General features: G+C 40.6%; 1 protein-coding gene and 1 pseudogene across 2 annotated transcripts; one reads left to right on the plus strand and one right to left on the minus strand.

Moving 5' to 3' along the window:
• Nucleotides 1-4,017: 4,017 nt before the first annotated feature.
• Nucleotides 4,018-25,429, minus strand: FBXO45 (F-box protein 45). Of its 2 annotated transcripts, XR_004734422.3 has the most exons (4): nucleotides 24,969-25,429; nucleotides 15,351-15,707; nucleotides 9,999-10,092; nucleotides 4,018-6,491 (listed from the first exon to the last, which is right to left on the minus strand). XR_004734422.3 is itself a non-coding variant. In XM_035274972.3 (3 exons), the coding sequence occupies exons 1-3, from the start codon at nucleotides 25,281-25,283 to the stop codon at nucleotides 6,306-6,308; spliced, it is 858 nt and encodes a 285-aa protein (XP_035130863.1). In that variant the 5' UTR covers nucleotides 25,284-25,429; the 3' UTR covers nucleotides 4,018-6,305. The 2 variants fall into 2 exon arrangements, 1 of the variants encoding a protein (XP_035130863.1); XM_035274972.3 differs by lacking the exon at nucleotides 9,999-10,092.
• On the plus strand, nucleotides 10,428-11,461 carry LOC100385522 (rac GTPase-activating protein 1 pseudogene; annotated as a pseudogene).
• Nucleotides 25,430-25,689: the final 260 nt, after the last annotated feature.

The following is a 25,689-nucleotide window of genomic DNA, read 5'->3' on the forward strand; positions in this document are numbered from 1 at the left end:
CTTACAAGGGTGGACTGCACTGGGTTTGCTACCAGTCTCTGCTCAGAGCAGAGTCTTAGCTACCAACATGTCTATTAGGACCAGGCGCGATGGCTTATGCTTGTAATCCCAGCACTTTGGGAAGCCGAGGCAGGTGGATCAGGAGTTCAAGACCAGCCTGACTAACATGGTGAAACCCTGTCTCTACTAAAAGTACAAAAATTAACTGTGAGTGGTGGCAGGCACCTGTAATCCCAGCTACTCAGGAGGCTGAGTCAGGAGAATTGCTTGAACCCAGGAGGCGGAGGTTGCAGTAAGCTGAGATCACACCACTGTGCTCTAGCCAGGGCGACAGAGTGAGACTCCATTAAGAAAAAAAAAAGTATTTTAGCAAGTAGCCCTCTGCTCTGGGCAATTTAATCATGAACTATATCACTTTTTGGCCTGTTGAAGGATTAGAGATGTCATTGATAACCCTCATTCCAACCTTAACCTCCTTTCCTTCAAAGGTGAAGATGACCAACAAAGGGGCCCAGATTGATAATACGCCCTTTAACATCAGTTAGGAATAGTGAACAAGTGAGCTACATTAAAATAAACAAAGATATCTGGTCTATTCCCACTACAGTATGTCTCTAATGAATTTTCATAAATTATTTCAGGGAGACTTTCTCAAGGGAGCTATGACCTCAAAACCGTTACTTTATTTTTTCCCCATTTTATTTATAGAGGAAAGGGAGGAGAAATCAAATACGGTATACAAGCATCATACCATAGAATAGACAGGACTTGACTTCCTTAATCTTTTCTTAAATGTTTTCCTGCCTTAGAAGAAATAGAAATTGGCTGGGTGCAGTGGCTCACACCTGTAATCCTAGCACTTTGGGAGGCCAAGGAGAGTGGATCGCCTGTGATCAGGAGTTCGAGACTAGCCTAAACAACATAGTGAAACACCGTTTCTACTAAAAATACAAAAAATTAGCCAGGCATGGTGGCAGGCGCCTGTAATCCCAGCTACTCGGGAGGCTGAGACAGGAGAAGCACTTGAACCTGGGAAGTGGAGGTTGCAGTGAGCCGAGATCTTGCTGTTGCACTCCAACCTGGAGAAAAAGAATGAAACGTGAAACTCTGTTTAAAAAAGAAACAAAACCCACCAAGAAAATTTAAATGCTTTGGACTGGGCACGGTGGCTCACACCTGTAATCCCAGCACTCTGGGAGGCTGAGGCAGGTGGATCACCTGAGGTCAGAAGTTCAAAACCAGCCTGGCCAGCATAGTGAAACCCCGTCTCTACTAAAAATACAAAAATTAGCTGGGCATGGTTGCCTGTAGTAGAAACTACTTGGGAGGCTCAGGCATGAGAATCACTTGAATCCAGAAGGTAGAGATTGCAGTGAGCCGAGATTGGGTCACTGCACTCTAGCCTGGGTGACAAAGCCAGACTCTGTCTCAGAAAAAAGAAAATTAAAATGCTTTGTATGAACTTTAACATATCAGGGCACTTTTAGCAACATAATGAACTAACCGATTCTCTTTTAAGCTTTTGGATTACAGGAGCCATTTATTCGCCAGTTCAGGAATAGCATGTCTGTCTCTTATAATTCTTGGCAAACAACTGCATTATCGAACACATGTCAGCAGCGGGGTGGGGAGGCAGTAGAGGCAATTGAGGAATAAAACCCTAGTGAATTACGGTTCCCTGTCCACTTGCCATTCTAAACATGGAGAATGTGGATTCTATTATTAAAGCCATGGAATTTATAGGTAAATTCCATCACCACCTTTGGCTACTAAAGCACCCTAATTTTTCTTTCTGACCAATGTGTAAAAATTTTCTTTAAATGTAAGCAATCACAGGTGGTTAATGTTCATTTTACCTTTTTATTAAGAAACTAAGGCAAAACAGAATTCCAAAAAATAAAGATACAGAATTCTAATTTTAATTCTAAACAAATATAAAAATCAGAGTTTACCAGTATTTTCGAACAGAGGGGAATGGCTAAATGCATTCACAGTAATTCTTTCTCCTTCCTAGCCTCAGATTTGCATCCCTTTCCTTCCTGCTTCTCTTGGACTAGAACACAGAATTTCTCATCCATATTTGCTATTATAATTTTTGCTTCTATAGTCTGTAACTTCAGAGGAACTTTTGTCTTTCTACATCGTTCTGTTACTTCAGCAAATATGTGAGCACCTGCCTATTGGGCTTACATGTCATGAGCACAAAGATGAATCATAAGAGATCTTGTCCCAGTTTAGGGGAGATATGACACCAATAAATAATAATTTTAAACAAAGTATAAAATGATAAATAACAGTACTAGTCACTATAGATATATAAAACTAGGGGAGTTTCGAGAAGATTCCATTCAGCTAGAGAAACTGAACAATGTTTTTATGAGGACATTCGGGCTGGGTATGGACTGTTCCTAATAAAGGCTAAGTCGTCCTGATTATCTACAACAGTCCCAATTGTAGAACTATGGTGGTCTTAATTTCTGGAAAGTAATCTTTTCAACACTAACCTTTAAAAATCAAGTTTCTGCGGGCACGGTAGCTCACACCTGTAATCCGAGCACTTCGGGAGGCGAGGCAGGCGGATTGCTTGAGGCCAGGATTGCTTGAGTTCGATACCAGCCTGGCCAACATGGCAATCCCTACCACCCAACTAAAAATACAGAAATTAGCCGGGTGTGGTGGCACATGCCTGTAATCTCAACTACTTGGGAGACTGAGGCATGAGAATCACTTGAACCTGGCAGACAAAGGTTGCAGTGAGCCAAAATTGTGCACTACAGCCTGAAACTGTCTTCAACACACACACACACACACACACACACACACACACACACACTCCCTAAGTTTATCTCTTCAAACAACTTGCTTCTTCAAAAGAACAAGAAAAACTAATATGACAGTCTAATAGTTTAGCGACTTAAAAGTTAAAGCTGGGTATGGTGGCTTACACTGTAATGTACACCAGGTAATCCCAACTGCCTGGGAGGCTGAGGCAGGAAGATTGCTTGAGCCCAGGAGTTCAAGACCAGCCTAGGCAATACAGTGAGACCCTGTCTCCAAAAACAAACAAAAGTTTATTATATAATAGCTTCTTCTGTTATTTTTGAAACTCTTTCTCTACTCAAATCATTCTAAAAAGCAGAAAATGCCTAGTCATTGAACGATGGTTTCAAATATTCAACTGGGTAAATACTATGGGCTATAGGTGTCTTATCGAATCCGTATCTACACTTAATGTGAATGAGGGAGATGAAATAAATGGTTTAACATTCAAATCAAATAATGAAAAAATAATGGCAACTATGAAATGACATTAACCACAAATTCCTTGTATGAAAAGATTTAATGAATTATGAGCCATTGACCATTACACACTTTAAGCCTTAATATTCTTCTTTCCTATGTAAAACCAGGTAATTAAAACAGCCTATCTCAAGTGTGACAGAAGACCATAGTAGGAATAAGAATAGTAATGTCTGCTTCCACATCTGTATGCTTCGTTAAAGAACCAAAGGAAGTGCTCCAGGTTTCCCAAGTCAACAAAGTATAGTCAGCTACACTTTTCCTGATCAGACTATGAACTGAAATAGAACACTGCGCTTTGCTTTTAGTAGCACTTTTTAATCCACAGCATAAGCACTTTCCCATTATTTTCTCCTTTACCCTCAATATCCTTGTGAGGTAGTGAAGGGAGGGAGCAAGGATTTTTTTTTTTTTTTTTCTATTTTGCCGATGAGAAAACTCAAGGTGAATTTTAGATCAATGGTTCTCAAACTTGGCAACATGTTGAAATGCCCCAGAAAGTTTTAAAAAATCTTTATGACTGAGTCATATTACAGACCAACATCAGAATCTTAGCATATGGAACCCAAGCATCAATGCTTCTTAGAACACTCCAAAGTGACTGCGAAGTACAGCCAATGTTGAGAACCACTGGTTTGGATGATTTATACTCAATCTTCAGGTGCAACTGTCTTCTACCTAAATGCTCTTCTCAGCACCAATGAAAAAGATACCTCATTTCTTTGAACATTGTAGCAGTTTGTTTTAATATTCTGTAGGCTACTACTGGTTTCTAGTGACAAGTTTACCTATCAGCTTATAAATGAAGGCTCTTCGTTATCCAGTTGCTCATGCTATTAACCCCCATTGCGTACAATTTGCAAATGAGATATTCAGGAACTTAAATCTTTAAGAATGGCTTGTTGTTAAATATTTAGGCAATTATTTCATTCTAGGTCCAATATGCAATAATCATGTGTTTCTGTTTGCCACTCAGCATCAAAACCATTACAAATGAATGTTTACTAGCAAAAGAGACAATTATAAACAAAATTCTCAACAAAATCTCTTGGAATGCCCTTATCACAACCTGAAAAGAAACAAGTACTTAAAGGACTTGATCACTTTCTAACAAGTGAATCTTCATCCTGAACCACTTCTCGTTTAATAAAATTTTAAACTTTGCTGAATTGAGTTGTTCTACACCAAGAAAAATCAATTTCTATATTATCTATATTCTCTAATACATTTAACATATAATTCCACTCTATACAAGGAGGTTTCTTCTTAACATGGACATCAAAAAGAATCTTTAATAATTTCATCTTTTCAAGCAATGTATCAAATACACAATAAATACTTGTAAACCTTTCAGGTGGCAACAATAAACCTTTGTTCTATGGCTGAAATCCCTTGCTTCATAGGAGTATTGACAATCTTAACTTTCAAGGAACAACCCAAGAATCCCAGCAGGCAGCTTGCTGTCCCTTATTAGATTTAAAACAAAATATAAATACAGCAATAACTCAGAAGTACAAAGATTTCGCTTTCCTTTGTCAATTCTTATGTACCTAAAACCATACAATTTATACTTTCATACAGAAAGATGATGTCAGTTTCTTTTCTAGCAAAAGAAAAACTCTCAGCTCATGTGTGTTGGATTATTAATTCAAAAGCATTTTTAGGGATGAGAAATAAGATTTATAAGTCAAAACAGGAGTTAATGTTAAACTCTTCTACAATGAAACCTTCAAATATTGCCAACCTGAAGTTTTCAGCACAAGGTGTTATATTTCAAGTCCCATGGGGGCAATTATCTATAATGAGGTTAAGAATATTCTTAACCTGTTTCAGGTGGGTAAGTAAACATTTTCGTTATAGCCCCAATAACGAGTTTGAGGCTTAGATTAGTTGTATGATGTAAACAATATGAAATTAAAAGTTGTTTTGATAATATCTACAGCATTATAAGGTTACAAAATAAAAAGACCATTAATCAATTCTTTTTTTCCTAAGCTCTATGACTTTTTAATATTTGAGGCCTATAAGAGCAAATGGCAATGCTCTGATTAGGAGACACTTTCTTAAAAGTCCAAAAATAAAACCAGATACCAAAAGATGCACATTATTATGATGTTGAGAACATCCTTACGATATATGTATAATTAGAAATATATTTGTTTTCCCCCAATTTAGCCAGGAGATTGAGAGATCTTTACTATAATTTTGACAGTAGAAACAAAAACAAACCAGACTCTAACAGCCATGGGAACTATAAGCCAAAAATAATACAAAATGAATCAATAAAACACATCTTCTCTTAAAATCCTCTTCTTTGTAGTTAACCCAACTGTCTCCAAATGTTATTCCAATTTTGTAACCATGTAGTGGTTTTTAAGAAATTAGAACTAGAACAAAGCAAACTGTTTGTCCTTTTTTTTTTTTTTTTTTACAGTTTTTTTTAAACACACATATTGTATATACAACTTTTAAAATAGCTGCACAATTTTATATCTCACTTTTAGAGAAGTGCAGTCCAGGCAGACCATGCTTCTCAATATATTAAAAATATTAAATAAAACTCAACCAGTTTCATAATTTTCTAATAGTCAAGCTGGCCGGAAAAAAGGGACTGGAGAAAGAACAGGCAGTTGTAAGATGGGATCAGTCTTCACAAACACACTACTTAAAAATCTTGCTATTTCCTTATCTTATCCCTTTGACAGCATCTCTACAATCTCACCTTTAAAGCTGGAAATAACACATTGCTAACTTAGAGACAACATCTGTTGCAACATGCATATGTCAACTGCCCACTCAACCAACTGCAACCCTGAGGATTTTTCTGGCCCAGTAGAAAGAGGAAACACGAAGATAATCTCTGGTGTAGAGTTGCTTCTCCAGTTTTCAACTTCATGTGTTTTTCAGGTTGTTTCTTGGACATGCACATATGACACTGTCACTTCATGGTTCTACTTCCCATAAGCAGATCTCTCCTCCATTCTTTCATCACAAGAAAGCCACCATCATCCATCCAAAGGTTTTCCAAGGTAAACCAAAGTCACTTCTGTGTTGCCATATACAGCAGAAACTGCTGGATATAAGCAGACCTTTGGAAGTCCTCTAAATGCAACCCCCAGGAACTCATATCCACGTTCAAAAGCTAAAGTCTTATCTTCCATGTCCAAGATGACTCGAATTCTTTCTCCTATCTGCAAACAGACATGAAAAGATTAGAAGAATATCTGCCAAAGGCATAGCTAGAAGAAACACAATACAAATCAAGAAGTTGCAAATATTAAGAACATATATCCTGAAAGCTATCTAGGAAAATCAGAAGGGGGCCAGGCGCGGTGGCTCACGCCTATAATCCCAGCACGTTGGGAGGCTGAGGTGAGTGGATCATGAGGTCAGGAGTTCAAGACCAGACTGGCCAACATGGTGAAACCATGTCTCTACTAAAAAATACAAAAATTAGCTGGACATGGTGGCTTGTGCCTGTGATCCCAGCTGCTTGGGAGGCTGAGGTATGAGAACTGCTTGAACCCAGACCCGGAAGGCAGAGGTTGCAGTGAGCTGACATCGCACCACTGCACTCCTGCCTGGGCTACAGAGCCGAATTCCATCTCAAAAAAAAAAGGAAGAAGAAAAATCAGAAGGGAAGCTTTCTAGTCAGGAGGAAACATCTACAAAAAAAGGACATACATCTGGCCAGGTATGGTGGCTCATGTCTGTAATCTTAGCACTTTGGGAGGCTTAGGTGGGCGGATTGCTTGAGCACAGGAGTTCAAGACCAGCCTAAGCAACATGGTGAAAACCCATCTCTACTAAAAATACAAAAATTAGCTGGGTGTGGCGGTGCAAAGTCCATATTGCACCACTGCCCATTGCACTCCAGCCTGGGTAACGCACACCAATCTCATCAAAAATACTTACTTTCATAGTTTTGTTTTTAAGACTCATATGGAATCTACATTTAATTATTAACAATTTAAATGTTCCACCCGAACACTCCCTAGATTGATTTTATTTATTCTTTGTTTAAAGGTTTTTCTTTTTCTTTCTTTTTTTTTTTTTTGAGATGAAGGCTTGCTCTATCGCCTAGGCTGGTGCAATCACAGCTGGCCGCAACCTCCATCTCCTGGGTTCAAGCAATTCTCCTGCCTCAGCCTCCCAAGTGGCTGGGATTACAGGCATATGCCACCAAACCTGGCTAATTTTTGTATTTTTAGTAGACATGTGGGTTTCACCATGTTGGCCAGGCTGGTCTCGAACTCCTGACCTCAGGTGATCCGCCCGCCTCAGCCTCCCGAAGTGCTGGGATTACAGGCATAAGCACCCAGCCATGTTTAAAGGTTTTTCTTGAGGTTAACACTAAAATCTGTAATTTGGCATATTTTACCGAAAAGAGCAATCTAAATCAACTTCTTAAATTACTATATTATACATACAATGGAATTTCAGCCATAAACTGAAATAAATTTTTTTTTTTTTTTTTTTTTTTGGCCAATCAGTTTGAGCTTATGAGGTTAGCCTTGAACTGATGACCTCGCCTTCGCGAGCGCCATGACCTCCGGCGGGAGCCACTTTGGACCCCGGGAAATAAAATTTTAATACATGCGACAACATGGATGAACCATGAAAATATTATGCTAAGTGAAATGAGCCAGACGCAAAAGGCTAAATGGTATGATTCCATTTAGATAAAGTATCTAGAACAGTCAAATACATATAGTCAGTAGAATAGAGGTTACCAGGAGTGGGGAATGAAGGAAATAGGGAATGAACATATTAGAGATTATGCTGGGGTGAGGAAAAGTTTTGGGTATAGAGAACAGTGATGGTTACACACATTGTGAATGTATATAATGCCACCAAATGGTATACTTATAAATGGTTAAAATAATAAATATATATGTTTCATCACAATTTTAAAAATCACAGTAAGAAACATAGCTTTTAAAGTTTTTACAAAGCAGTTTCACATATAATGTGGAATCATGAATAATCAAATCTGGCTCTAAATTCTAAGGTAGAATATAGAATAGGCTTATTAAATAGTCAATTTGTGGTTCACAACTCTGAAACACCTGATTATTAAACGAAACTGGAAGAACAATATATCCATTTTTTCCCATTTGGAAAAGCAAGCAAAAAAAAAATGTTTCATCTTTATAGTTCACATTTATAAAAGGATGTTGCATCTACAAAACGGAAGCAGAAAGTCCTTATGTTTGCAATCAAAATTTAATTCTTCCTGATTAGGATAACCCCTGCTACTGTCATTTACTTTCCTTCACTGTATTTCCTGTTAACAGTAACTGCCAACATCTGCTTTTTTCCTCCCTTTGCCTACCTCACAGATTAACCCACACCCCATTTTATGGATGTAAAAACCTCCAGATCACCACCACCACCACTACTCCTACCAACAAAATATTAACAACTAGAAATGAAAAGCTAATTTCGTCGAGTCTTTGTTTTGTGTTTTATTTGTATTATCCCATTTAATCCTCACACTGATCCTAGGAATTATCCCTATTTTACAGAAGTTGAAACTAAGCAACAATTACTCTTGGTGAAATTTGTAAATCTGCTTCACCTTTGGGCATACAGCAGGCCCAAAGCACAGGGAGGAGAAAGCAGAAGTCTTACCATCTTTAGGTGCCAGAGGGTAAAACTTGGGAGATGGCAGAGCAACTGGAAACTTGGAGGTGGAACTCCAGAAGCAACAGAACCACAGAAAGGATGAACCCCAAAATTTGAGAATTAACTGCCCAAATCCCCGAGTGACTGCTATAATACAAAGGCACAGGGTAAATCCCCCAGGAAACCATGCTGAAAAAGCAGCAAAGCTGAAAAAACTGAGATGTTAGCTGCTACACATCACAAGAGACAGTTTATAGTTTATAGGCAAGTTAACTGCCTACTAAAACAAGAAAACCTATACTTTTCAGAAGAATAAAGCTGTTTCTAGAAACAAAACATTCAGGAGTTACTACTACATATTATCTGCATGTCTAGGTTTCAGTAAAAAAATTACTAGATACAACAAGAAACAGGAAAGTGTGATTCATATTTGGGGGAAAAAGAGCAATCAATAGAAGCTGAACCCAAGTGGGCCTAAATGTTGGATTTGGCAAAGACTTCAAAGCAGCTATTATAAATATATATAAATAATTTTTTAAAAATATAGTATAAGTAAATAAATAAGGAAACTCAATAGAGAAAAGGAAATTTACTATAAAAAAGAACCAACTGAAAATTGTAGAGGCTGACTAAAGTGAGTAGTGGGGGTGCCAGACCAGAAAGATGGATACTACGATGCTGAATATTCGGAATCTGTTTGAGCAGCTTGTGCACCGGGCAGAGATTCTCAGTGAAGGAAATGAACTCCAATTTATCCAGTTGGCGAAGGACTTTGAGGATATCCGTAAAAAGTGACAGAGGACTGACCATGAGCTGGGGAAATACAAGGATCTTTTGATGAAAGCAGAGACTGAGCATGCATGTAATCAGGTGAATGTGGAGATCAAACGGAGACAGAGAGCTGAGGCTGACTGCGAAAAGCTGGAACAACAGACTCAGCTGATTTGAGAGATGCTCATGTGTGACACATCTGGTAGCATTCAACTAAGTGAGGAGCAAAAATCAGCTCTGGCTTTTCTCAACAGAGGCCAACCATCCAGCAGCAATACTGGGAACAAAAGACTACCAACCATTGATGAATCTGGTTCCATTTTGTCAGATATCAGCTTTGACAAGACTGATGAATCACTGGATTGGGATTCTTCTTTGGTGAAGACTTTCAAACTGAAGAAGAGAGAAAAGAGGTGCTCTAGTAGCCAACAGTTTGTTGATGGTCCCCCTGGACCTGTAAAGAAAACTCGTTCCATTGGCTCCACAGCAGACCAGGGGAATGAATCCACAGTTGCAAAAACTACAGTGACTGTTCCCAATGATGGCGGGCCCATTGAAGCTGTGTCCACTCTTGAGACTGTGCCATATTGCACCAGGAGCCAAAGGAAAACAGGTACTTTACAACCTTGGAACAGTGACTCCACCCTTAACAGCAGGCAACTAGAGCCAAGAACTGAGACAGACAATGTGGGCACACCACAGAATAAAGGAGGGATGCGCCTGCATGACTTTGCCTCTAAGACAGTTATTAAACCTGAGTCCTGTGTTCCACGTGGAAAGCAGATAAAATTTGGCAAACTATCTCTGAAGCGTCAAGACTGTCATGTGGTCTCTCATCCAGAATGTCGGGACCGCTTTCCCATTCCCTGCATTCCTACCCTGATAGGAACACCTGTCAAGATTGGAGAGGGAATGCTGGCAGACTTTGTGTCCCAGACTTCTCCAATGATCCTCTCCATTGTTGTGATGGTGTTAATGAGATTGAGCAGAGAGGTCTGACTGAGACAGGCCTGTATAGGATCTCTGGCTGTGACTGCACAGTAAAAGAGCTGAAAGAGAAATTCCTCAGAGTGAAAACTGTACCCTTCCTCAGCAAAGTGGATGATATCCATGCTATCTGTAGCCTTCTAAAAGACTTTCTTTGAAACCTCAAAGAACCTCTTCTGACCTTTCGCCTAAACAAAGCCTTTATGGAAGCAGCAGAAATCACAGATGAAGACAACAGCATAGCTGCCATGTACCAGGCTGTTGGTGAACTGCCCCAGGCCAACAGGGACACATTAGCTTTCCTCATGATTCACTTGTAACAGTGGCACAGAGTCCACATACTAAAATGGATTTTGCCAATCTGGCTAAAGTTTTTAGCCCTACAATAGTGGCCCATGCTGTGCCCAATCCAGACCCAGTGACAATGTTACAGGACATCAAGCGTCAACCCAAGGTGGTTGAGCGCCTGCTTTCCTTGTCCCTGGAGTATTGGAGTCAGTTCATGATGGTAGAACAACAGAACACTGACCCCCTACATGTCATTGAAAACTCAAATGCCTTTTCAACGCCACAGACACCAGATATTCAAGTGAGTTTACAGGGACCTGTGACCACTCCTGAACATCAGCTTCTCAAGACTCCTTCATCTAGTTCTCTGTCACAGAGAGTTCGTTCCACCCTCACCAAGAACACTCCCAGATTTAGGAGCAAAAGCAAGTCTGCCACCAACCTAGGATGACAAGGCAAATTTTTTGCTTCTCCAATGCTCAAGTGAAGTCACATCTGTCTATTACTCCCCAGCACTGACCAACTGTAAGAAAGGACACACCTGTACTCTCTGCTCTACAGCTTCCTGTACTCATTAATACTTTTAGCATTCTCCAGGCTTTGAATCAAGTATAATTGTGCATGAGGTTTTATTAAAACTCTATGTATCTCCCCTTCCTTCTCCTCAAGTCACATAATATTAGTACCCTATGCTGGTCATTGTTGGGATCTTTTAGATGAGAGATCTTTCCAGGGATAGAAGGGTTAGTATGGAATTGGTTGTGATTCTTTTTGGGGAAGGGGGTTATTATCCCTTTGGCTTAAAGCCAAAGAAATCCTACCTATATGATAAGATTGGCTTGTCTCAGGGTGGGAAGTGGGAGGGTGGGGCAAAGAAAGGATTAGACCAGAGGATTTAGGATCCCTCCTTCTAAGAACTGGAATTTTTCATTCCCCATTATGAACTGAGATATAACATGGAGCTTTGATAAAAATGGGCTACACCGAGGGCAGAACTAGTGATGGGAGTATGCATACTTTAATTTGGATGAAGTTCTTAATAGTGTTGAGTGGCACAACCTTGCAAATGTGAAAGTACAACTTGTATTTATCGTGAATGTGCTGCTGGCTGAACTTTGGGTTCATTTGGGGTCAATGCCAGTTTTTCTTTTAAAACTGAATTCATTCTGATGCTTGACTCCTATGCCCCTAACCTTGTTCAGTGCAGCCCAACTTCTAGTCATTTTTTGGCATCCCAACTAACAATTAAGAGTAGGCTATAAGGGAAGATGGTCAATATTTTATGTGATAAGAAAAGCCATGGTCATTTTTTCTTTGCACTTTGGATGCTGAAATTTTCCCATGGAACATAGCCACATCTAGATAGATGTGAGCTTTTTTTTTTCTGTTAAAATTATTCTTAATGTCTGTAAAAATGATTTCCTTCTATATGTTTGACTTCATATTGACAGTTGTCTGTAAAACACCTATTTGGGATGATATTTGGAAAAAAGTAAATAGCTCTTGAAAAATGAAAAAAAAAAAAAGAAAATTGTAAAGCTGAAGTGTACAATAAACAAAATTTACTAGCCCAGCTCAACAGCAGAGTTGAGATGGCAAAAGAAAAATCTATAAACGTGAAGATGGAACAACAGAAATTATCTAACTTAAGTGGGGCATGGTGGTTCATGCCTGTAATCCCAGCACTTTGGGAGGCCGAGGCAGGCAGATTGCCTGAGCTCAGCAGTTCGAGACTAGCCTGGGCAAAATGGTGAAAACTTGTCTCTACAAAAAATACAAATATTAGTCGGGCACTGGCGGGGAGCACCTGTAGTCCCAGCTACTCTGGAGGCTGAGGCGGGAAGATCGCTTGAGCCCAGGAGACAGAGGTTTCAGTGAGCCAAGATCATCATTCCACTGCACCACTTCAGCTGGGGTGTCATAGTGAAACCCTGTCTCAAAAAAAAAAGAAAATTATCTAATTCAAAGATTAGAGAGAAACAAGTTTGGGGAAAAAACAAGAACATAGCTTGACAGGCACAGAGATAAGGACAATATCAAGCAGTCCAACACTTACATTAAAGGTAAATAACTGAAACACTTAAAAGTCAGAGACTGAGACTGGATTAGATAGTCTCTGTGTAAGAGATCCACTTTAAATACAAAGACAGATTGAAAATAAAAGGATACAAGAAGAAGGTACTTTGCAACTATAAGCATAAGGAAGCTGAAGTGGCTGTATTCAAATCAGAAAAAATGGACATAAAGACAGAGTATTTCTAGAGTCAGAAGAGGTCATTTCGTAACAGAAAAATAAATCAGGCAGGGAGATACAACAATTAGAAAAGTATATGCACCAGTAGTAACAGAGCTCCAAAATACATGAAGCAAACAGTGACAGAACTAAAAGAAAAAGACAAATTACTAATCATAGACGGAAACTTCAATACTCCTCTCAGTAAATGATAGAAGGGGTAGGACAAAAAATCAGTAACACTATATAAGACTTGAACATTATCAATCAACTTCACCTAATTCTCATTTACAGAATATACCATTCAACAAAGGAATATACATTTTTTCAAGCACACATGGGCACTCATCAAAACAGACCACATAATGGAATAAAACAAATCTCAATAAATTTAAAAGGACTGAAACCATACAGCACGTTCTCTGAAAAACAAAGACTTAAGGACTTTCACTTACAAAATCATTACAAGGGTAGTTATAGAACTTTCTTTTTAGTGATAAAGTCTAGACACCCTTCTCACTATAGTATCTGCAGAGCCTAAAAGGATAGTGAGGAAACATTCTATGAAAAAAAAAAATCCTTCCAGCTTTTATACCTCAGAAAATGGGATGTATTTTTGGTTCTTCTGCTTTAGTATGCCTGACTTGAGGTCCTTACTGAGGCTGGAGCTTTCTTTCTTTTTCTTTTTTTAATTACTTTTTCTTCTTCTTTTTAAATTTATTTTTATTTTTCTTTCTATTCTTCTTGAGGCTGGAGCTTTCATGCCACATGTGGCTCTGAAATATGAAATCTCTAATTCTTTAAAGACTTCCAATTTCTTATCAGATTATTGTATATTACACCCTGCTGAGTGTATAGTAATAAATATGGATTTTACAAATAGGAAATATGATTTTAACTCTAGAATCAAATGAGTAAGCCTTAAGCCTAGGATGAAAAGAATAAAAAATATAGCAGTTTGCCTGAATTTGCCTGCCTCTACAGAAATCACTGATGCCTCCAAGGGCTTTGAATCCACAAACATCGGGTATGTGTGCATGTGCATATATAGAGATGTATTTATTGGGGTAAGGAGCTTAGAAAAAGACTTGGATGTGCCATGATATAGGAAAGATAGCCATCTAGAGCAGGGATATTCAATTTTTTGGCTTCCCTGGGCTACCTTGGAAGAATTGTTTTGGGTCACACATAAAATACACACTAAAAATACCTAATGAGCTTTTTAAAATAAAAAAAAAATTCAGCAGGGTATGATGGCTCACACCTGTAATCCCAGCACTTTGGGAGGCTGAGGTGGGTGGATCACAGGGTCAGGAGTTTGACACCAGCCTGGCCAACACAGTGAAACCCTGACTCTACTAAAAATACAAAAATTAGCCGGGCATGGTGGCACATGCCTGTAGTTGCAGCTACTCAGGAGGCTGAGGGAGGAGAATTGCTTGAACCCGCGAGGTGGGGGCTGTGGTGAGCCAAGACTGCACCACTGTACTCCAGTCTCAGCAACAGAGTGAGACTTGGTCTCAAAAAAAAAAAGCAAAAAAAAATCTCATAATGTTTTAAGAAAGTTTATGAATTTGCATTGGGTTGAATTCAAAGCCATCGTGGGCTCCATGCAGGCTGTGCAAAGCTTGATAAAGGGCACAAACTGGCAAACTATGGTCCCTAAACTACAGCTGTCCTGCTGCCTGTAAATAAGGTCTATGGAATACAGCCATGTTCATTCATTTGCATATTATCTATGACTGCTTTTGCGCTATAAATAGAGTTGAAAGTTGTGACAGATCCTTACCTTGAAAATGACATTTAAAAAAAAGTTGTGACAGAGACCACATGGACTGCAAAGCCTAAAATATTTGCTACCTGGCCCTTACAGACAAGGTTTGCCAACCCTGATCTGGAGCAAAGAGAGGCTGATTAAAGTTGTATTAGGAAACAAATAATGAGATAGATCATTTATACATTTATTTAAAAATTGTCAAAAAATCTCCTTGAAGTTTGGGTTTTTGGAAAAATAAAAAAAATAATAAAAATAAAAGTTACCAAAAAGACAAACAAAACTGCTATATAAAAATCTGGAAATTTAAAACAAATTAAGGCGTGATTTGACAAAGGCCCATACTTAAGAAAACCCCTAGTTTCTCACCTGGTATTTTGGTGCATTGTTGCACTGTGGAAAACTGCCATTGACTTCACCATTATGCAGTAGATTATTGTCCACTAGATTCCAGCCCCAGCTCTGGTCATCACTGCCTAGCAATGCCACATAACCTTGGCACTGCATGGGGGCCCGTTTCGTGGCGATTCCAATCACTGCCACGGTGCCCAGAGGGCCCTCCCACCACACTTCCCATGCATGGCGGCCCTCACTGAAACCAATCTTGGTCCTTGCACCATCAGTGCTCTGAGCGATGGGGTTTCGATGTAAAGTAAAGCCATTCTTCTTAATGTAGACATTCCTGGAGCAGTCATTAGTGCTGAAGGCATGCTGGAAAGCACGTATCTAAAAAAATGAGAAACAGACCAAATAAATAAAAATTTTATTTTTCTTAAATATTAAAATGTACCCAAACTTCAGGCTACATGTTTTTAAATAACCAAGTTATATATTTTTAAATAACACCAGTATTTAAAATAATGGCTAAACTTTCAGGATGGTATACTAACAGAATAAATTGGATAACATTAAAAATAACTGCCAACCATTTCATCACTGACCAAAATTGCAGTATTTCCTCAAACAGATTTCTCAAAACATGAAAAAAAAAGAGAATTCTTGTATCTTAGATATAATACTGATTATGAATAAAATAATGATATCTGGGAATTGCTTTGAAATATTCAGAGATGGAGTCGGAGAGGGTGTGATAGAAACATGAAACTAGACTGGCCATAAATTAATCACTGGTAAAGCGTGGTGGCGGGTATAAGGAAATTCATGAAACTATTTTCTCTACTTTTGTTTATATTTGATATTTTTATATCAAAAAGCTGAGAAGTACAGTTTTCATAGGGGCAATCAATAAGAATTATATTTTACATAAAACAGAAACTTGAATCATAGCAGCTCTAAAGTTTATGAAAAATTTTAGTAAACACAAACTACTTTAGATCCTCAGCCTACTTGCTAGATATGACTCATACAATAAAAAATCTCCCATCTCATTTCACCAAATCAAATAATCCCCTAGATAGCATCTAAGTTCAACTACTAGAATTTATAAAGAGAAGTTATAAGACAAGCTAGTTGACTCTTCAGTAAATACAAAGGTTTACACTTCTGAAATAAAGAGGGTATGAAAATAACTATACAAATAATAACAATTTTAAACTTTCAGTCTGCATATTTAAAATTTTTTTTAGACAAGGTCTCACTCTGTCACCCAGACTGGAGTGCAGTGGCACAATCATACTGCACTGCAGCCTTGAATTCCTGGGCTCAAGTGATACTCCCATCTCAGCCTCCCAAGTAGTTGGGGTTACAGGTTGAAGTCCCTAGGCCTGCCTGGTTTGTATGTTTTTTAAAAAATCCCTTCTTCACTGTAGTCAAATTACCCAAAAGCAGTGGAAGGCTGGGAGCTACTGCTTCAGTTAACCTGAGAAATCAATTCCAGAGTCACAGAATGTCAGCATTTAGGAAGATCCTTAAAGGTCACCTAGTCCTTCTCAGGGATTTCAACTGCTAGTCAGTCAGTACAAGAGGCCCAAAGAGAAGTCAGGTATCCAGTTCTCTCATCACCTGTTCATGTACCATTCACCAGTACTTTACTGTTTCGTTGTACTGCAGAGCACAGATTAAAAAAAAACAACTATTTGTTTCAGGTATTCTATGTATTTAAAAGGAGGCTATAAAACTGAAGCATTCCCAATTTTTTTCCCATCTGCTTTATACGTATAAAGTGCACTTATAAAAACAAAACATAAGATTCAATGCAGAGGCTGGGTGTGTGGTGGCTCACCCCTGCAATACCAGCACTTCGGGAAAGCAAGGTGGGCAGATCACTTGAACTCAGGAGTTCAAAACCAGCCTGGGCAACATGGCGAAATCCCAACTCTAGTAAAAATACAAAAAACTAGCTGGACATGGTGATGCACACTTGTAATCCCAGACACCTGGGAGGATGAAGCAGGAGGAGTGCTTGAGCCCAGGAGGCAGAGGTTGCAGTGAGCTGAGATCACACCACTGCACTCCAGCAGCTTGGGTGACAGAGCAAGACCCTGTCTCAAAAAAAAAAAAAGAAGAAAGAAAGAAAGAAAAGAAAAGAAAGAAAGAAAGAAAGAAAGAAAGAAAGAAAGAAAGAGAAAGAAAGAAAGAAAGAAAGAAAGAAAAGAAAGAAGATTAAATGGGGAAGGAAAATGTCCCCAAAATAGCAAATACTGTCTAAGTAACTCAAAAGAATAATATCAATAATTCACTATAAAATTTTAAATTAATTTCCTTATACCTATTCCCCAATTCTTATAAATTCCCATTTCACATTGACAACCTCTTCCTCAAACTTTTTTTTGAGATGAAGCCTCTGTCACTCAATCTCAGCTCACTGCAACCTCTGCCTCCTGAGTTCGAGCAATTCTCTTGTCTCAGCCTACCAAATAGCAAGGATTACAGACATGTACCACCACACCCGGATAATTATTATATTTTTAGCAGAGACAGGGTTTTACGATGTTGGCCAGGCTGGTTTCAAACTCCTGACCTCAGGTGATCTGCCCACCTCGGCCTCCCCAAGTGCTGAGATTACAGGTGTGAGCCACCACACCCAGCCTCTCTTCCTCAAGCTTCTGCAACATCTTCCTGGGACTGATCCTCTATCGTTTTCTCTTTTTGGTGACCGCCCTTCCTCTGCCACCACCAAATTCTCCAAACTCAGTCCTCAGCTCTCTATCTGAATTATTTCCAGACCTGTCTTTCTAAAACAGCACCTTTACTACACCTCATCCCAATTCTACAACCTTTGGTAGTTCTATACTTAGTACCATTATCAATTGTAAATTCTTCTGTCTGGCTTTCAAAGCCCTCCAAATCTGATTCTTCCTATTTCTCTTTATACCTTGATGTTGTTCTTCTTGCTTATAGTATTATATGTGCTTTCTTCTTCCACATATCCTCTAAGTCCACCTCAATTAAGCTATTCTTAGCCAGGGCCACCCAATTCCCTTTGTTTCTCTCTCTCCTGAGTGCCTACCCACCACTTTCCATACCACATAATTATTTAGTAGCTCTTATTTTTTAACACATCTTTAATCATTGATTCTAGTAAAAAAAAACTTGCAAAAAAAAAATCTAATCTAAATTGATCAAACCTCTATAGGAAATAAGAGGACAGAAGAACATGTCAAGCAACACCATGGGAATGAAATCAGCAAAATCCAGGCTGAGAGTAAACAACCTGGTTTCCTAAACAAGTAAGATGGGAGGTAGGGGAGATGGTGAGTGAATATGTAGACTAAAATAGTCTACATATCAACCTTTGCCATGGGAACCTTAAACAGATCTTGATTATAGAAAATATAAGTTTAAAATGAACATTTAACATTTATGAGACAAGTGGCAATTTGAATGCTGCATTTCTGATATTAAGGAATTTAATGTAAATTTATTTTTAGATGTGATAACAATATTGTGATTACGTTAAGTGTCTTTATTTTTGAGAAACAGAAACAGATACTGGAAACTTCATATAAAATGGGAAAATAGGCCATGTGCGGTGGCTCACGCCTTTTGGAGGCCAAGGCAGGCGGATCACGAGGTCAAGATATCACGACCATCATGACCAACATGGTGAAACCCCACCTCTACTAAAAATATAAAAATTAGCTGGGCATGATGGTGCATGCCTGCAGTCCCAGCTACTCAGGAGGCTGAGGCAGGAGTATTGCTTGAAGCCAGGAGGAGGAGGTTGTAGTGAGTCTAGGTCATCACTGCACTCCAGCCTGAGACAGAGTGAGACTCAGTCTCAAAAAAAAGAAAGAAATGGGGGCAGGATGTAGTGGCTCATGCATGTAATCTCAGCACTTTGGGAGGCCGAGGTGGGTGGATCATGAGGTCAGGAATTTGAGACCAGCTTGGCCAATATGGTGAAACCCTGTCTCTACTAAAAAATACAAAAATTAGCCGGGCATAGTAGTGCATGCCCATAGTCCCAGCTACTTGGAGGCTGAGGCGAAAGAATCGCTTGAACCTGGGAGGCGGAATTACAGTGAGCCGAGATTGCACCACTGCACTCCAGCCTGGGTGACAGAGCAAGACTGCCTAAAAAAAAAAGGAAGATAAAGACCAAATTAATAAATAAAAACAATCCATAGCCTCACAGTCCCATGCACAACCTGGATTTTGTTATAGCAAACAGCATTAAGACCTAGCTTAAAATTTAAGTCTGAACTTTAGAGAATTCTCATCAGATGCCAAGTATGACTGAACTAATTAATGCTATGTGGTGACATGTAAAACAGGAACTTAAAAAAAACACTAAACAGATTAACAAACTCCACTTTCCTGTTTTATGCTGTCCTAAACCTACCCCTTTCCTTCTCTGTTACCCAGGCTCCTGGGAAGTTCCATTTGATGCCTCCATTTTCCTTATCTCATTCACCCAGTCACCTGTCTACCTATGTATACTGTTTTCTACAACAGCTCTCCAGTCATCCCATTCTCTCCTCTACATACCTGTTCAGGTCCTAAGTATCTCTGGTATAGGCACTAAGCCCTGCCCTCTCCAACTAATCTAGTCTAGTCTTTTTAAAGTACAGCCTTTATTTTGTCCCTCTCCTATTCAAACTTCTATGGTTTCCAACTGTAGAACAAAACCCAAACTATAGACGGAAGGCTATATTTCAAGGCCCTCCATGATATATCTTTACAATATTTCCCACTACTTACTTTCATTGAATATAACTATAATATTTTATATCTTTAGCCCGGATCTCTCCTCTAAGCTCCAACCTGCAACAGCTGCCTATTTGAAATCTCTGTCTCAAAAATATTGTAAATGCTACTCTCCCAAAACTGAACTCATTGCCATTCCTTCAAACCCTAGCCTGTTAGCCTGGGCAACACAGTGACACCATGTCTTTATAAAAAAAAAATTAAAAATTAGCTGGGCATGGTGCCACATGCCTGTAGTTCCAGCTACACAGGAGGCTGAAGTGGGAGGATTGCTTGAGTCTAGGAGTTCAAGGCCACAGTGAGCTATGATCAATTCACTGCACTCGAGCTAGGACAACAGAACAAGACCTTGTCTCAAAAAAAAAAAGGAAAAAAATCTAGATCAAATGATCTCTGCATTATGAGAGCCAAATACTAGAAGTCATCCTTACCACTTCCCTGTTCCTCATCCCTATTTCAAATCTATTGCCAAGTTCTGTAGATTTTACTTACTAAATCTGTTCACTTCTATCTCCTCCACTACCTATTTCCTAATGGATCTACCATACTTTTAAGATCCCCTTCCAACCTGTTCTCCATACTAAAGTCAGAAATAATCTCTTAAAATGCAAAATAATCATATAACCAATCCCCACACCTTAAATCCTTCTTGCTTACAACTCAAAATGGCTTCCCTATGTTTTGGCCCCAGCTCACTTCTTCCATCTTATTTTTTTTTTATTTTTATTTTTTTTTGAGACGAAATTTCGCTCTTGTCACCCAGGCTGGAGTGCAATGGCGCGATCTCGGCTCACCGCAACCTCCGCCTCCTGGGTTCAGGCAATTCTCCTGCCTCAGCCTCCCCAGTAGCTGGGATTACAGGCACGCGCCACCATGCCCAGCTAATTTTTTGTATTTGTAGTAGAGACGGGGTTTCACCATGTTGACCAGGATGGTCTCGATCTCTCAACCTCGTGATCCACCCGCCTCGGCTTCCCAAAGTGCTGGGATTACAGGCTTGAGCCACCGTGCCCGGCCTCCATCTTATCTTAAACCAGCATCACTTTTGCTCTCTGTGCTCCAGCCACACTAACATATTTTCTGTCCCTCATACTTATCAGGTTCCCTCCTGGAAGGCCGTTCTTGCTCCCCTTGGCCTATTTATCATCCTTCATGTCTCAGTACACGGATCACTTCCTCTGACCTCTCTACCTAGATCAAATCCTCCTCTACTGACAATCAGAGCGCTAGGTATCTTTCCCTCATACTACTTACCAGATGTGGTTTTACATCTGTGTAATTTTTTGATTAATATCCATTTCTCGGCTGGGCGTGGTGGGTCATGCTTGTAATCCAGCACTTTATGAGGCCCAGGTGGGAGGATCATGAGGTCAGGAGTTCAAGATCAGCCTGGCCAACAGACTGAAACCCCGTCTCTACTAAAAATACAAAAATTAGCTGGGTGTGGTGGTGAGCACCTGTAATCCCAGCCACTACGGAGGCTGAAGCAGGAGAATTGCTTAAACGTGGGAGATGGAGGTTGCAGTGAGCCAAGATCACACCACTGCACTCCAGCCTGGGTGACAGAGCTAGACTCGACCTCAAAAAAATAAAAATCCATTTCCCCACTAGATTGTAAGCTCCATAAGGCAAGGCATCCATAAGAGTCTGTGTCTGCCGGGGGCAGTGGCTCACACCTGTAATCCCAACACTTTGGGAGGCTGAGGTGGGCAGATCATCTGAGGTCAGGAGTTTGAGACCGGCCTATTCAGGTGGCTGAAGCAGGAGAATCACTTGAACCCGGGAGCAGAGGTTGCAATAAGCCGAGATTGCACCACTGCACTCCAGCCTGGGTGATAGAGAGAAACTCTGTCCCATAAAAAGAGACTGTGTCTGTTTTATTTGCCATTGTATCTGCAAAACTGAGCATAGTGCCTGGCACTCATTGTTTTAAAATAAAAATGTATGTTGTACAAACCCTTTACTTTCCTCTTGTCTTGCTTCTGTTCAGAGTACTTCCTCTTCCTAAAATATTCAACTCCTCCTCATCTTTAAAATTCAGCTCAAATATAACCTCAACCTCAAATCTTCTCCAATCCTCCACTCAATTTGTAAATTTCTCCTTTCACTGAACTTCTAGTATACTTTTTTTTTGAGACGGAGTCTCTCTCTGTGACCCAGGCTGGAGTGCTATCTCGGCTCACTGCAATCTCGGCCTCCCAGGTTCAAGTGATTATCATGCCTCAGCCTCCCAAGTAGCTGCGATACAGGCACATGCCACCACACCCAGTTACCTTTTGTATTTTTAGTAGAGACGGGGTTTCACTATGTCGGCCAGGTTGGTTTTGAACTCGACCTTGTGATCTGCCCACCTTGGCCTCCCAAAGTGCTGGGATTATACGCATGAGCCACTGCACCCAGTCAACTTTTAGTAAGTACACTTTTAAAAAATGTCTACAACAGTAAGGAGCAATTTCTACCACACATTAACAGTTATTTCCATACATTTTTTTCTCCCCTACTAGATCGAAGATTTTCCTACTAGCCTATTTGACTCCTTTTGAATTAATCTTTTACCCTCAAAATATTCAAGAAAAGTCCTACAATGTCTGAATGAACATGTGATTAGTACAAGTTTACAATGCCTATGATGCAAATAGCAGAAAGGCCAAGTATTAAAAACTTCAGAAACCTAAAATATCTCTGGAAGGATACAAAAGAAATAGTAAGACAGACTGCATACATGGAGAGGAACTGGGTAGCTGGGAGACAAGGATGGAAGGAAAACATTTTGCTGGATATCATTTTGCTTCTATCGAAGCTTGACTTACATGTACACATGATCTATTACATAATATAAATCTTGAATCATGTGAACATTTCTATTAACAAGTCAATTACCAAAACAACAACAACTCCTAGTTTAGACTGAGTGCAGCGGCTCCTGCCTGTAACCCCAGCACTTTGGGAGGCTGAGGTGGGAAGATCGCCTGAGTCCAGGAGTTTGAGACCAGCCTGGGCAAGAAGGTGAGACCCCTGTGTCTGTAAAAAAAAAAAAACACTTAGCTGGTGTGATGGCACGTGCCTGTAGTTCCAGCTACTTGGGAGGATAAGCTAATGAGGATCACTTGAGCTCAGGAGGTCGAGGCTGCAGGAAGCTATGATTGTGCCACTACACTCCAGCCTGGGCGACAGAGTGAGACCCTGTTTTAAAAACAGCAACAAAAACTGGCACATGCCAGTTTTGTTTTATTAAAACAAAAACAATAAACTTTATGGAAAAATAAAATCTAAATAAAATTTATAAAACCTACACACCTCTCAAAGTAGGACAAAATTCCAATCTTCTGCACTCACCTATATAAATTAAAATGAGTATCCACTGAATAGCTACCGTGTGCAAATAGTCCTAACAAATTATTATCTTGCTTAATAGAAAAACTTTATAGTTGGCAATGTTCCTTATTTTCTATAACTAAAACTGGTGTTACTATAACATGTTTCACATGAAAAAAAATTTTTACTTCTTACTCTGACCTGTTTGGTAAGCTAGCATTAAAAAGGGATGTTGGCCCAGAGCAGTGGCTCATGCCTGTAATCCCAACCCTTTGGGAGGCCAAGGCAGGCGGATCATCAGAGTTCGGGAGTTCGAGACCAGCCTGACCAACAAGGAGAAACCCCATCTCTACTAAAAACACAAAATTAGCCAGGCGTGGTGGCATATGCCTGTAATCCTAGCTACTAGGGAGGCTGAGGCAGGAGAATCACTTGAACCTGGGAGGCAGAGGTTGCAGTAAGCCGAGATTGCGCCATTGCACTCCAGCTTGGGTAACAAGAATGAAACTCCATCTCAAAAAACAACAACAACAACAACAAAAAAAAAACAAAATTCTGTCTCAAAAAAAAAAAGTTATCCTTTGTTTTAGTTATTAATGTATTTATTATGTTTACTATATTACAATCGTACTTTATCTTCTCTTATATATGATCTTGGTTGAATGCTATACTGAATACCTGTTAACCATTCAACTGAACCCAAGACCAAGACCCTTTGTTTATATGGCCTGAGAATCCTTTCAGCCCCACCACAACCTGTTCCTTGACATTTTTATTTTGTATATGAAGGCGGGAGGGGTATGCACAAGAATCTAGGAGAAAAAAAAAAGGACGCAGCAAAACTGTGACAGCATGTTAGATGACAAACAGAAGAGACACACACCATCAATGTGGAACTATTAAAAAGTTAGAAAGGAAATAGCCAATAATAGCAGGACAAAGAAAAGCAGTATGTTAAGTAGTATCCACGGATGTTTATAAAAGCCAGTATCTTGTAAATTAGCAGGATTACTAGGAGTACACTCACTAGTAAGCCTCAAATACAGTGGAGGGAACTAAAGAGAACTTGGGGAAAACAATGAAAAAATTATTAAAAATTAGAGGTTGGAAAAGATGACACAAATGTGGAATGACAGCAAACTAGAAACTAAGACCATGTCAAGGATACTAAGCCATGCTACCTTAACATGGGCTTATTCCTCATTATTTAATACAATGAAGTCTATTTGGAGGCCAGGGAGAAAATTAGGATGAGGGCATTAAAAGGTACAAGAGTGTGGTCTGCCTTTAACGGGGAAAACTGTCAAAAGTTGAATGAGTGATGGAAACTACCTAGAAATTTGAAAAGTGGATCACGGAAGTGGGGTGGGTTAAGAAGCAGAACTTCGATCCAAAGAAAAGAGAATCTTTCTGTCGGGGGGAGGTAAGGAAGGTATTGACTGAACCCGTGGAAAGGCGGGCTGGTGAGGCGAGGCGTCTGACTCAGAATCTTAGATGAAAAACAACGAGAACGGCGCCGAGGAGCGGAACTGGGGACAGCGGTGTGGCCCGGGGCTCTCTCACCTTGGCCTTGTAGCTGGGCAGGTTGCAGAGAATGTCCGTGCGCAGAGCCTCTTCTGCCAGGCTGCGGGCGCACAGGCTCCGCCACACCTCGCTGTTCTCATCGCCGTGCAGGCAGCGGTACCAGTGCTTGCACACCAGGGCGCAGCTCCGCAGCTCGGACAGCTCCAGGTAAGAGAACACCAACTCCAGCACCCGGCTGGGCAACCGGCCCCCGGCCCCGGAGCCCGAGCCGGCGCCCGCGCCCGCGCCCGCGCCGCTGCCGCTACAGCCAGCGCCGCCCGAGGCTGCCCCAGCCCCCGGGGCCGGCGCCGCCATCGCCTCACTAGCCGGCCCGAGGGCCGCCGCCGCCGCCGCTTCCCGCCGTCTCTGCTCAGAAGGCCAAGCCTCTCCTGGAGACCGGAGCGGCTAGCTCACCGCCCCTTTCAGTGCCAACCGCCAGCGCCTTCACCACTCCCGCCCCTGCCCGGGGGCGTCCGCCGCGCGCCCCGCCTCACTGAGGGCAGACGCACCGGCTGCACCGGCGTCCTCCGCCCCTCCCCCGCGGCTCAGCGCGGGCGCCGAAACCGCCCGACCAGCCCGGCCTCTTCGCGACGCGCCCGCGGCTCAGCCATGCGGGTTGAGGGCACGAAGCAAGGGCGCACGCCCAGCTCGTTCGCGGTTCCTCTCAGCCCCGGATGTGACTGTTTGGCTGCACCGCCTCACGCTCTACGCTCGACGGGAT

Source organism: Callithrix jacchus, chromosome 15, assembly GCF_049354715.1.
Source record: "Callithrix jacchus isolate 240 chromosome 15, calJac240_pri, whole genome shotgun sequence".
Lineage (NCBI taxonomy): Eukaryota > Metazoa > Chordata > Mammalia > Primates > Cebidae > Callithrix > Callithrix jacchus.

Coding starts and splice junctions, on each gene's coding strand:
- FBXO45 (XM_035274972.3), bottom strand. CDS start 25,283: ATGGCGGCGCCGGCCCCGGGGGCTGGGGCAGCCTCGGGCGGCGCTGGC. Junction 15,708..24,968: donor TGCCCAGCTACAAGGCCAAG/GTGAGAGAGCCC, acceptor TCATTTTTTTAG/ATACGTGCTTTCCAGCATGC. Junction 6,492..15,350: donor ACAATGCACCAAAATACCAG/GTGAGAAACTAG, acceptor GTCTGTTTGCAG/ATAGGAGAAAGAATTCGAGT.